The sequence below is a fragment of the Euprymna scolopes genome, chromosome 6 (assembly GCF_053919585.1).
Source record: "Euprymna scolopes isolate OS-2025 chromosome 6, ASM5391958v1, whole genome shotgun sequence".
NCBI lineage: Eukaryota > Metazoa > Mollusca > Cephalopoda > Sepiida > Sepiolidae > Euprymna > Euprymna scolopes.
The window spans coordinates 176,985,861-176,999,700 of NC_136487.1; the positions used below are offsets into that span (position 1 = coordinate 176,985,861).

General features: G+C 43.9%; 1 protein-coding gene across 1 annotated transcript; it reads left to right on the forward strand.

Annotated features, from left to right (window-relative positions):
• Window positions 1–10,487: 10,487 nt before the first annotated feature.
• On the forward strand, window positions 10,488–11,159 carry LOC145278296 (uncharacterized). The gene has a single exon (XM_080130589.1). The coding sequence runs from the start codon at window positions 10,488–10,490 to the stop codon at window positions 11,157–11,159; it is 672 nt and encodes a 223-aa protein (XP_079986715.1).
• The last annotated feature ends 2,681 nt before the right edge of the window (window positions 11,160–13,840 follow it).

A 13,840-nucleotide genomic window follows, 5' to 3' on the forward strand; every position in this document is an offset into this window, starting at 1 on the left:
TCAATAAATAATATATTCAAATTTTAAAAACAAAGTAGTGTTTTTTAGAAATTTACCTGTAAAGTTCGAAGTTTAAAACCTTTTTTTTTAATCACGTTGTTTGTTTTTTCTTTTGTTTTTTTTTTAAATGAAACCTTGGTCCTTGCTCCTTTAATTGAAAAAAAATAGGGCTTGAATTACATTTTTCAAGTAGTTATAAGCTTGGAAAGACAGGGGGTCGAATAATTCACGTCTCCCATTTTGAAATGTCTATTAAAAAGTAAATAATTAATTTACTCACCAAAGTGTTATATATCACAAATTGAAGAGAAAAGGTCAATAAATAATATATTCAAATTTAAAACAAAAAATTAGTGTTTTTTTTTAGAAATTTACCTATAAAGTCCGACGTTTAAAACCATTTAAAAAAAAACCCACGTTGTTTGTTTTTTTTGTTGTTTTTTTTAATGAAACCTTGGTCCTTGCTCCTTTAATTGAAAAAAAAATTAGGGTTTGAATTACATTTTTCGAGGAGTTATAAGCTTGGAAAGATGGGGTGAAATTATTCACTATTTTTCACGAAATTTCTGACACACCTATAGAAACACTACCAACAGAACCAGATGAGGGAGTTATGGGACATACTGGTGGCGGTAATGATAAGAAAGATGGACTCGAGGAAATGATACCGCCAATTCCTCATCGAAGTACCCGAGAAAGACGTATACTACTCAGCACCCTTGATTGTGAAACACCGCCTATAGAACCACAAGAGGGGATGATTGAACATACTGAGGAAGATGAAAACGAGGAAGTGATGCCTCCGATTCTTCAAAGAAGTACCCAACAAAGACGGATTCTGCCCCCTGCCTTGATTGTGAAACTCCGCCTATGGAACCACGAGAGAGAATAATGGAACATACTGGTGGCAATAAAGGCAGTAATGAGAAAGATGACAACAAGGAACTGATGCCTCCGATTCTTCGAAGAAGTACCCGACAAAGACGACTGCCCCTCTGACCTGTTTCTGATCATGAGATCAAGGGGAAGTGTAGGAAAACGTGTGACTTACTTGACTAGCACGTGTGCATGATTTAAAGTGTCGGTTGTTGAACGAAATGAAGAGAAAGGAAAGAAAAACTAACATGGCGAGACAGTTTATTTATGGTGAATAATCACGTGACTGTGAATGTTTATGCAAATGAACCTAGTCTATAAAAGCGGACGTGAAGCGAGCACGAGGTGAGTTGAGAGAAGGCGTGTTACTAATACAGACGTATGGAAGTCCGCTGAAAAGATCGTTGCGTTTGGAAATCGAATCTTTGACAATAGTGTCGAATTTAACCGAGATATTGGTGATTTGAAGTGCAGAATAAATAACCTGTGAAAAAAAGTGGGGGTTAATGATTGCTCAAGAGAGGGATAGCGGTGTTCACTTACCTTGCTTACTAACAAAAAGAGATTGCCTTGCCTTCTCTACCTTTTTAAAGCTTTTTTTTCACAGGTCAGGTGACAGTTAATCACATGACCTTTTGGTTATTTAAAGGGAGATTCTTCCCATTGGTCAAGTTTTTTTTTCAGATGCATTTATGGCTGGTGCCGGAAAGCTATTCTTTGATTACCTAAGCTTTGCTGGCTAGCAATTGTTAACTGACTGTCACGTCGCGGAAGGGGGCAATTCTTCCGCAACTTAAGGTAGGTACACATTGCTTCCTTTCCTCGACTGAGCAGTCATTGGATTTTAAGGGAAAATTAATTTTTTTTTCATATTTTGTGGAAGAATCCTTTACTAACATGGATAGAAGCAAGACAGATTTACAGAAAAGAATTTCTCTTCTATGGACCAAAATCAGAACTATTCTGGACATGGCTCACTTGGAAGATGAACTTTCCAGTAAATCATTTGCTGCATTGCAGAAATCTGTTACCGAATATTTGACTGAAGTTGACATATGTGTTAGCAAGATTCAGCTGTTATCTGAGGAGGAGGAGGAGGAGGAGGAGGAATGGGTTCAAATTGAGAAAGAATCTCTGGCACGTACCTTGAGATTCAGAAGGGAACTTGAGCAGCTCGAATTAAAGTTCCTCTCTACTACGTCTGAGTCCATAAGTTCTGCTCCATGTTCCCCTGGAATTGAAAGAGGTGCGTCTTCTTTTATCGTGAAGCCGCCTCAGCTTCAGATTACTGGGCCTACCTTTGATGGGTTGGAGATGCAATCCAACCCCATGAGTTTCAGGAATTTCCTATCCAGATTTGAAAATTGTGTGGCCGGCATGGCTAACGATGTCGAAAGGCTGAATTTCCTGAAATGTTCGCTGTCCGGTCAACCTTTGTTGCTCATCAATCATATACCTATTTGCAATAGAAATTATGAGGTGGCCCTTTCTGCCCTGAAGAGCGAATATCTCGATGAGGATGAAATAATAGACCACATATTCCAAGACATTTTGGACTTCACCTATAAACGAGATAGAGGTTATACCACTCTGACCAACTTCATTACCAAAGCAGCCTCTCTTCTGGCGGAGCTGGAAGGTTCATTTGGCTGTTCTTTCTCCAAGGACCATTCTTCGAGGGCACGACTTATGGCGAAAATTCTCGTTTCCAAATTCCCCAGAGCGGTCCGAGGAGAGCTGATTCAAATTTCTGGGAAGAGAATCCTCACCTTGTCGTCCATTTTTGCAGGATACTAGTAGGGAAGCGGTTAAACGTCTTCTCATCAAGGGAGACGAGCTCCCTGGTTCCACCCTTAATACTAGTCGGGGGTCATTAGGGGATGTTTCATCAAGGCCAAGGCCTGGTCCTTCTCGAAGGGATCCTTCACTTAAGGCTTACTCCACTTGTCGCACTCCAGGTGGAAACTTCTCATGCCTCCCCCCTGTTTTGTGTGTTACCTTTGGCAAGGATAGCAACCAGGTTTCCGCCAACTGTTTGTTGGACACTGGTAGTGGCCGGACTTATCTGTCGGGTAAGGTGTTAGAACCCTATATTCTCTTCCTGTACTAGTGCAGGAGGATCTGGTTATATCTGTGCACATTGAGGAGTTAAATACTCTTTTAGACGGGTTCCAACGTCATAATTGCCCCCTAGTAGGTAGATTTGTGAGAGGCACAGACTTCATTCCAATTCATGGAATAATGGGATTGGATTTTATTCAAAGCTTGGGAACTCTCCAACTGGTTCCTTGTTTGTATACACAAGCCTTTATTATTCCAACAGGACTGGTTCCCTTTGGTGAAGTGAAGCAGTTCCTTGATTTAGACCATTCTCTGGATGCGAACTCAGAGAGCCTTACATTCAATTCTGTTTTAGCATCAACGGCTGAAGTCAACCCCGCTCACCTTTGTTTCGTGCTGGAGTCACAGAGCAAGTATGAGGATCCACTTAGTGATTTTTTCCCCGACAGTGACGTGCAAAGGGAGAAAATGTTCGGGGTGGAGTCACTGGGAATAACAGAACAAGGATTAACAGATTATGATGAGCGGAAGATTGCACTCTTCCAACAATCCATCCTGTTTAAAGATAACAAATATTATGTCCAGTTGCCCTGGAATGAAGATAAAATATCGCGTGTCCCATCCAACCATGCTGTCGCCTTGTGCATATTAGAACATGTAGCGCCAAACCTGGAGAGAAAACAGCTTTACCAGGAATATCTGCAGGTTTTTCAGCAGCAAGAACGGGAGGGTACAATAGAGGAGATTTTTGTGCCTCCTCAGAGATTTAACGAATTTATTTAGATTCCGCATAGACCGGTTGTGAAATCGGACCCGACTATGGCCACCAAAATTGTAGTACTTACAAACAAAACAAACGCCCACGTGTTTGTGCCTTGTATAGGCATGCGCGACAACAAAACTTGGGTTTTTATAAGCGGAAGTCTCGAGGTTGTCAGGAATCTACAGGCGCATGCGCAAGAGGAGGGATTGAGATAGTGGTATAAAAGGCAGGTCGAGTGAGAAGGTTGTTGTTGTTGTTGTTGTCATTGGACGTTACAGTGACGCGTGCGTTAGCAGGTTATTAAGAGGCTGTTTTTTTGTATGTCAAGTCGCGCACCTCGGTGAAGATCATATAAGTCGTGCACCTCGGTGAAGGTGAAGGTCATAAGCTATTTCGGCTATTTCGTTTTGTCTCTTTTCCTGGACAACTATTGCTGGGGCAAAGTTTGACTTAAAACTGATACCCGAATTCGACGGATCCACTTCTGTTGTCGACTGGGTCGAAAGGGTTGAGCTGACCTGCAACCTCTGTGAAGTAAAGGGGGTGCATACCGTGATTTCCCTGAGATTGGCTGGAGGCGCCCTAAGTATATATCAGCAACTTAATGCCGTGGAGAAGGCTGATGTTACCTGTATAAAAATGCTTTATACAAGGCATTTGCCATGGATCCCTGCACGGCCTACGAAACATTTGCCTCTAGGAATCTCATGCCAGGAGAAACCGTGGACGTCTTCTTCGCGGAGCTGAAGAAACTTGCAGTTCTATTTGGTAATGGAGTGTCAGAGCAAACACTGGCGTATGCGTTTGTGGCCGGCCTTCCCACCCATGTTAAGCAACTGTTGAGGGCTTCCACCAGCGTATCTGTAACGCCCATGGAACATTTGTTAGAACGCGCTTGAGCCATTATCAGAGATAAGGAGGACCTGAGAAAACCGGTTGTAATGATGGCGCAGGCAGCCAAGACTAATGCTGAAAAGAGTCCCAGTTTGAGACCCACGACCAATGCGATATGTTTTTGCTGCGGCCAGTGAGGCCATTTCGCAAGAAGTTGTACTAACAAGGGACGGGGGCGCCCGCGCTGTTTCCAATGTGGTAGTTATGGACATTTATCCCCAAATTGTGCGGGAAATGCATCAGGGGACAGGACGTCAGCGTCGCCCTGTTCCCCGGACAAGATTTAATTGAGGCGCAACCGACAATAAATGTGTACGTGGACCAAGTGCCTTGTTCAGCTCTTCTCGACTCCAGGTGCTCACACACCATCATGAGTGCCAAGTTGTGTCGAAACTGGACAAAGCAGAACATCAAAGTAACCACAATAGGTGGCAATACGCAAGCTTGCTGTGGAGCCGGAACTGTCAAAGTCCACACACTCTGGTGTGGCCGCAGACATTAATGTGCTGGTGATGGGAGATTTGCTGGGATTCGATGTACTGTTGGTATATGATGTTATTAAGGCACTGAGGGGAGTGGTTATCGGAAGAGATGGGACTGTGCGATTTATGGAAAACCCAGTGTGTGCTGCAGTTCACATTGATCGGCCTGATTTTAAGGTGGACTACGACCCTCACCAAAAAGCATGCACTGAATCGTGGAAGTGGACAGAAGGAAGGGCGCCAATCGAAAAGAATAGCATTGCAGAGTACTCGATACCCGACAAGGCCCGTAATGAATACGAGAAGGAACTTGAGGCATGGATCCAGGATGGATGGCTGATCCCCTACCCCAATATGCTGGGACCACCCAAGGGTCTGATTTCCTTAATGGCGGTAGTCCAGCATAACAAATCAAAAGTTTGTCCGGTGCTGGACTATCATGAACTCAATAGATACATTGAGACGTACACTGCCGATGCTGACGTGTGCGCCAGCAAGCTGAGAGAATGGCGCCAGAAGGGCTCCAATGTGTCTATAGTAGACTTGCGGAAGGCTTATTTGCAGGTGGGAGTGGATGAGACATTGCGGCCGTTTCAGACAGTGTAGTTCCGGGGTCAGAGATACTGCCTTACTCGACTTGGCTTTGGGCTGAATGTGGCACCGCAAATCATGAAGATCATCGTAAATGCAGTGTTGTTCCAGGAAAAGACCACTGAGGACGCAACATCGGCCTATATTGACGATGTGTACGTCAATGAAGACGTACAATCTGCGTCGCACGTCAGAGAAAAGTTAGCTCAATTCGGGTTGGAGTGTAAGGATCCCGAACGTCTGAGGGATGGAGCACGGGTATTAGGATTAGACGTTTGCGGGAAAGACGGTACCTTACGATGGAGGCGTGTCAGTGAGATTCCAAACATCCCTGATGTTATTACGCGGCGGACTATTTTTTCCTTGTATGGGAAACTTATTGGTCACTTACCAGCGTGTGGCTGGCTCCGAGCAGCTGTGGGCGTCATCAAACGCAGGGCAAGTTTAGTAACTACAGGTTGGGATGATGTATCTGATGATGCTCTTCTAACTCTGATGACGACAGAAACCCTAGAGGGAGTTGACAAGGAGGACCCTGCCCGTGGAGAATGGTGTGTTGATGGGGACACTGTGAATGTGTGGGTTGATACTAGTTCTTTGGCATTGGGAGTGTTATTGGAGCAACGTGGAAATGTAATTGAAGACGCGTGCTGGCTGCGACCCGTGAATGATGCTCAACACATCAACATGGCGGAACTGGATGCTCTTGTGAAGGGTTTAAATCTGGCACTGCAGTGGCAGCCAAAGAAGTTACACTTGTACACGGATTCTCTCTGTATCTACCACTGGGTGTCCGACACTCTTTCGGGACGAACGAGAGTCCGCACTAAGGCAGCCAGTGAGATGTTAATCCGGCGGAGGTTAAACACCCTGAAGAGTCTGGTATCAGAGTATGACCTGTCGGTGAGTGTAACGCTCGTGGCATCACACTGTAATCGTGCAGACCAACTAATCCGTGTGCCTCACAAATGGTATGAAGCTGTGAAGACAGGCGTGGAGTTCGCTGCTCGATCTTGCGCAGTTGGCGCGATTAGCTCATGCCAAATACAAAGAATTCATGTGCAGAGTGGACATGCAAGTATCAAAAGAACTTTGTATTTTGCGAGGCGTGTGGACCCGGCAGTGACAAGGGCGGATGTCAGGCAGATCATCAAGCACTGTGAGGAATGCCAGTCTATCGATCCTGCACCTGAGCAATGGCAGAAGGGGCGATTGGAAGTTGAGCATGTGTGGCAACGATTAGCGATGGATATTACCCATTACAGTGGGAAGCCCTTTCTAACCCTTATCGACTGTAGACCCACTCGTTTTGCGGTGTTGCGGCAAATGACCAGGCAGGACTTAGCGAATGTTGTCCGCCAACTGTCATCTATCTTTTCTGAGCGAGGTGCGCCAGAAGAGATATTGACGGACAACGATGCTGTTTTTTGTAGCCACCAAGTTCGGCAGTTGTTGAATGAGTGGGGTGTCCGACTACGACTGCAATGTGCTCATGTACCATAAGGGAATGGCATTGCTGAGAGGAGCCATCGCAGCATCAAGAGAATTGCTGCCAGAAAGCAATGCACCATTACAGAGGCCACGTATTGGTATAACATCACACCAAGGAGAGTCATGACAAATACAAGGTAGGGGATCCAGTTTGGGTTAGACCCCCTGGAAACCGGTGCACCACCAAGTTCAAACGAGGACGAATATCTGGAGTGGTCAGCCAGCAGTCGGTCCTTGTTGATGGAACCCCACGCCATGTGCGCGATCTTCGCCCAGCTAGTGAAGTACATCCCACAACTACAGAGAACGATGAATCATCAGATGATGAGCTGCTGATGAGTGAGGTCACTGAGCAAGAGAGTTGTAGTTCGTCTGATCAGGCAGGATCAGAACCAGAACTACACCCAGAACCAGAACCAGAACCAGAACCTGAATCCGAGATTGTAAATACCACCCTTCGCAGAAGCCAACGAACTAAGAGGCCACCCCCGGAGTGCACTCTATGTGATCATCAGATCAGGGGGGAGTGTAGTACTTACCAACAAAACAAACGCCCACGTGTTTGTGCCTTGTATAGGCATGCGCGACAACAAAACTGGGGTTTTTATAAGCGGAAGTCTCGAGGTTGTCAGGAATCTACAGGCGCATGCGCAAGAGGAGGGATTGAGATAGTGGTATAAAAGGCAGGTCGAGTGAGAAGGTTGTTGTTGTTGTTGTTGTTGTCATTGGACGTTACAGTGACGCGTGCGTTAGCAGGTTATTAAGAGGCTGTTTTTTTGTGTGTGTCAAGTCGCGCACCTCGGTGAAGATCATATAAGTCATGCACCTCGGTGAAGGTGAAGGTCATAAAAATTCGGCCAGTATTCAACTGTAGCGTCAAGGTTGGGGACTCTCCATCTTTGAATGAAGCTACTTACCAGGGAGTAAACTTGACAACTGACCTGTTGGATTTGCTACTCACTTTCCGCTCCAATAATCATGTTGTATTGGCAGACATCAAGAAGGCCTTTTTGATGATCCGCCTGAAGCTGGAATCAGATAAGAACAGGTTCTGTTTTTTTTTGAAGGATGACGAACGACTACGGTGTTTTAGGTACAACACAATCATAGTTTGCTTCAAGTCCTTTTATTTTAAACTATGTTCTCCGGTATCATGCTGCACAGTTTCCTATGGATAACTGAAGATTTATGATGGAAAATCGTTTTTATGTGGATAATCTCATCATGTCTAGTGATAGTCCAGAGGAGCTATGTGGATTATACACTTTCTCTCGGGAGCGGTTACATCAAGGAGGGTTCGAACTACAGTCATGCAATTCTGACCATGCAGGAATTCGAAGCAAGATGGAGGAGCATGGTACACTGAGTGTCCATGGCAGTGGTTGGGAAAAGGTATTTGGTTATCAGTACTGTCCTCTCTCCGACACCCTTCGATTGGCTGCGGTTAAGTGCAACCCTGATGCTTCTACTAAAAGACAAATTCTCGGGGAGACCGCAAGAGTCTATGATCTTTTATCGCTGTGCTTGCCCGTTTCATTGCGAGGTCGAATTCTGCTAAGCAAGCTTTGGGAGAAAGGATTAGGGTGGGATGTGCTGGTTCCACCTGAATTTTTTCGTTATGGAAGAAACTTTTTTCAGATCTTTCTGGATTGGGGACCATTTCCTTTCTCCGTGAGGCACTCAGTGAGAGTGAACCTAGCGAACTCTTCCTATTTTGTGACGCCTCCCCGGAAGCCTATGGGTTCGCGGCATATGTGGTTCAGAAGTGTCGATCTTGTTTGGTATTTGCCAAAGCTAGGGTGGCTCCTTTGAAAAAGAAAACACTTCCTACTCTGGAGCTCATGGCTGTGTTCCTGCCCATGAAGTTCCTGCCTACGATTCTAAGAAACTTTGGAGGATTCAGTCCTTCTGAGATTCACGTGGCCACAAATTCTCAAGTGGTCCTTTCTTGGCTTATCGCAGGGACCATCGCGAGCAAGAACCTGTTTGCCCGAAATAGGCTAAAGAATATCCAGCAGATGAGCGTTGAATTGGAAGCCCCTCTCAGCTTGTATCCCTCATTTCGGTACATTCCAACGGCAGAGAACCCGGCTGATTTGATCACAAGGGGAATGACGCTGGAAAGGTTCAAAACCTGCTTCCAATTCTGGTGCTATGGTCCAGGTTGGTTGAGTGGCGGCACCACTCCTTGGGCTACTCAAGACTTGCCGTGCCTCAACAAACGCAGCCAAGGTATAGCTCGTGCGTCTTGGACTGCTGCGATCCTCCATGGAGAGGAAACACCTACTGTTCTGCCCCTGAAAAGGTTCTCTTCATTTAATAAACTCTTAAGAGTGACTTCCTTAGTCCTGAAATTTATCAATCGCTTGCGTCGGTTAGAAGTTGACAGTGAAAAACTGGCAGCAGTTTTGCTTATGCAGACGATGCAACGCCAGGTATATGATGAGGAACTGGATTTTTTTTTTGCTAGATCCCTCGGGCAAGACGGTACCTGGGTTGGTGCGGGACCTTGATTTGTTTATTGATGATGAAGGTCTAATCAGGTCAGGTGGCAGAATTGGCAGATCTCTTCACTTTAGCAGGAAGGTTAAACACCCTATTCTTTTGGCAAAGAGTCACCCGATTACCAAGCTTATCATAATCGATGCGCATGCTAGGTGCCAGCACTTAGGGATTGCGTTCACTTTAGCGGAACTGAGAAGTTGTGGCTACTGGGTGCAAAAAGGTAGACAGGCAGTGAAGACGATCCTTACTTCGTGCGCACTGTGCCGAAGGTACAATGCCAGATAAGCCTTGCCACCCAATGTAGCTAACCTGCCCGTATCCCGTATTGAACTAGAAGTTCCCTTCAAGCATACGGGAGTGGATTTCACCGGTCACCTTTGAGTTAGGCAAGGTGGTAAGGAGGTGAAAATGTATCTACTGATCTTCACGTGTCTCAGTGTCAGAGCTATACACATTGAAGTGCTACCTGACATGAGTGTGTTGGCCTTTCTGCAGGCATTGGTGCGGTTCACGAACCTGTATGGCATCCCGTCTACCATTGTAATGTACTTGCAATAACCCTTATCCCTGAGTGGCTTCCGGGCCTTGATAAGTGGTGATCACTGTGTAAAAAGAAAATTTACAGTGATAACGCTAAAACTTTCGTAGGAGGCTGTCGATTGTTTAAAAGGTTAATGCTAAACCATGATTACCAACAGAAGTTTGGCTCCTGTTCTATCAAGTCCTGCCCCATTCCACTTTACTCACCTTGGGTGGGAGGTGTTTGGGAGAGGAGTATCGAGACAATTAAGAATTGTCTTTACAAGGTGGTTGATAGAGGTGAGATGGATTATTTTTCTTTACTTACCATCATATCGGATATCCAAAGAGTTATCAATAACCGCCCTCTGACTTATCGAGAATCTACAGAGAAAGAGTTAGAGGCAGTAACTCCTAACATGTTTTTGCGGCCTAATAAGAGTCCTGGGTTGTTTTTAGATCTGAACGATGAGGGTTTTGCCTCCCACCTCCCACCCAGCCGGGAAAGGCTGCTCAGGACCATGCAATTTCGGGACCAGTACCTGGAGAGTTTCCGCACTCTGTGGTATAATGAGTACCTGTTGAGCCTCCGGGAGAAACCCCAGGGACGTTCTAGAGTGTCCTTCCAAAACAGATTAAAGGTTGGAGATGTGGTATTGGTGAGGAGCCCACATAAGCTTAGGCCGTTTTGGGTTCTTGGGATCATTTTGGAGATGTTTTACGGAAACGATGGGGTAGTCAGGTCAGCAAGGGTAAAAGAGGGGGGTGATGGGGTGCGCATCCACTCATTAAAAAACCTATTCCCCCTTGAATTATCCTTAAGTGGAGAGGATCAAGATGGATCCATACCTGCATCTGTTGATAGGCCTGAGGAGGGGATTAACGCTATTCCTTCTCAATCAACACCTGTCGACGAAGTAATTTGGCTTTGTCCTATATACGGTTCTCCGCAAGGTGATCAGGACATGATTTGTTGAGACGGTGTCATTTCCAGTGTGTGGGAATCGAGTCTGCACCTCTTGCCAGACAGAATGGTATTGTCTAAGTTGTGCACCCCGGAGACGGCGGCGAGGTAGACCTAGCCTCAATCCTGAATAATTAGTAGCTAACAACAACAAAAAAAAAAATAACCAAAAAATTATACTAACAGGTTAACTTCCTTGAGTAAGTGCATGCCTTATATTTTTTGTTTTCCTTCATTTTCTTTTTTTTTCTTTCCTGGGAGAATGTGTGAAAAAAAGGGGGGATTAATGATTGCTCAAGAAAGGGAGAGCGGTGTGCACTTACCTTGCTTACTAACAAAAAGAGATTGCCTTGCCGTCTCTGCCTTTTTAAAGCTTTTTTCACAGGTCAGGTGACAGTTGATCACATGACCTTTTGGTTATTTAAAGGGAGATTCTTCCCAGTGGTGAAGTTTTTTTTTCAGATACATTTGTGGCTGGTGCTGGAAAGCTATTCTTTGATTACCTAAGCTTTGCTGGCTAGCAATTGTTAACTGACTGTCACATCGCGGAAGGGGGCAATTCTTTCGCAACTTAAGGTAGGTGCACATTGCTTCCTGTTCTCGACTGAGTAGTCATTGGATTTTAAGGGAAAATTATTTTTTTTCATAAACCCTTGAGTTATTTAATTCTAAGTGTTATGTAATGGATGGCTGGAACCATCCGATACATAACTGAAAAGAAAAAAACTTCTTTAATAAAAGATTTAAAAGAGTCGGCATCGAATAATCGATTGTCCATCAGTCGGAACGAGAAAGTGCTTACGTCGTAAACAGAGAAATCGGACGACGATTTCTTTGTTTACAAAACAAGGAAACATGAGATTCCTCGTAACTCTGGAATGTATAGAATTTAAAATGTGAGATAAATTCACGTGTATCGATAAAGCCGATAGTCGGTCACAATGGTTCTGTGTCAGGAGGCAGCGAAAAATTGTCAAAACGTGACCAACAGAACGCGTGTTCTATTATCGAGCAGTTGATTGACAGATCGCGTGGATTGGAAAAAACCAAGCCAAAAACATGTAAATATAAGCGGTGATTTTTGGAATCGAACCAGAAGGAGAAGAAGGAGGAGAGAAGAGAGAAGAAGAAGCGTGCAACTGTCGAGAGAATAACGTTTCCACACACACCTCTCCATCACTGAAATGAACAGTAAGCCACACTGTTAAAGTTTGAACTATTGACAATCTCTGTGTAAACGAGAAAATAATTTGAAAACAAAATATATTTTTATATGAAAAGCCAGTGTGTCTTACGTCTTGATTTGTTATGCTGAGTTACGTCTGACCTTTGTGTGCATATCAAATTCTGGTCCGCCGGAATTCTTATTTTGACAGGTATGACAGCTACAGAAGCTGAGAAATGAAAAATGCACAGTCAAGGGGAAAATAACTCTGTCGTCTTAGCCGTTACTATAACAATCAGAAATTAAACAACTAGACGATCAATAAGAGACGGCTACTGGGTTTTTGTTGCAGCGGGGAACTTACTGATTACGACCGTTCCCAACCTAGGTGTCCTGGCTTATACAACATAAGTACCGAAAAAACTTTAATGCCATTTTTACAGGTTTGTTTCATCATATCAAATTTGAAATAGACATATGTAGAAGCAAAAGCAATTTTTGTTTCTTCCATTTTTCATTCTAGTTTGTAGTTGTATTTAGATGAAGCAAAAATAAATAAATGAATAAATAAATAAAGTGTTACAAATTGGGGACAAAACAGATCCCGATAAATATTTTATTTAATATCGTAAGTGTTATATTGGTTTTTTATGTTAACTTTGTTGTTACTGTGACATTTTCATACTTCGCTAGCGAGCGTTTTCATATTTGTTTATGTTTTGGAGACTGGCGGGAAACAAGCTCAGCATCGGTGCAGACATATGGGTGTCTCGCTTTCATTACTTACTTTACCTCACTATTTATTTATTGTTGTATATGTACATTGTTCATATGTCACTGTCTTTACAATATGTCTCAGGAGCGTTATGTTCTTTTATATTGCAGGCTGTACCGTTGGGTTTAAGTTGAGTAAAGCTTGGTCTGCACAACCAAGTTTCCTTACCCTACAACAGTAACATTACATAAAACGCTACACCCCATAGTACTTTGATCTTTAAAAGCAAATGCTCACTTTCAGAACATTTAAATGCAAAACACGGCAATTCACAAAAGAATGTACCTTTGATATTATAGCCCTGGAATTAATGTTTTCTTGTTTTCCTCGTGGTAAACTGGTCAATGGCATTGTCAATATCTTTTTGTCTTATAAGTTCGTTTTCAATGGACAGAACAGCAAGATCTGACAGTTTCGACTGGCTCATGGTTGACTGGAGGTAATATTTTGTAAGTTTCATTTTGGAGAAACTTCTTTTACACGATGTCACAGAAACACTTATTGTCTAACGGAATTTTAGAGCCAGCGTAAGATATGGCAATAACTCAACAAAGTCCCACTTGATGATAAACTGTAGGAATTACACTACAGTCTAGTGCTTGCTTGACTTCCGTCAAGTTTATTTCGGCTGCTTGTAGGTATCGCCTTAAATATGAAATTTCTAGACAAAGATCTTCTTCAGATAGCTCATCGTACACAGCTGTGAGCTTGGCAAGACAGCTGTAGTTCTTCCTCGCTGGGACAAATAATAAAT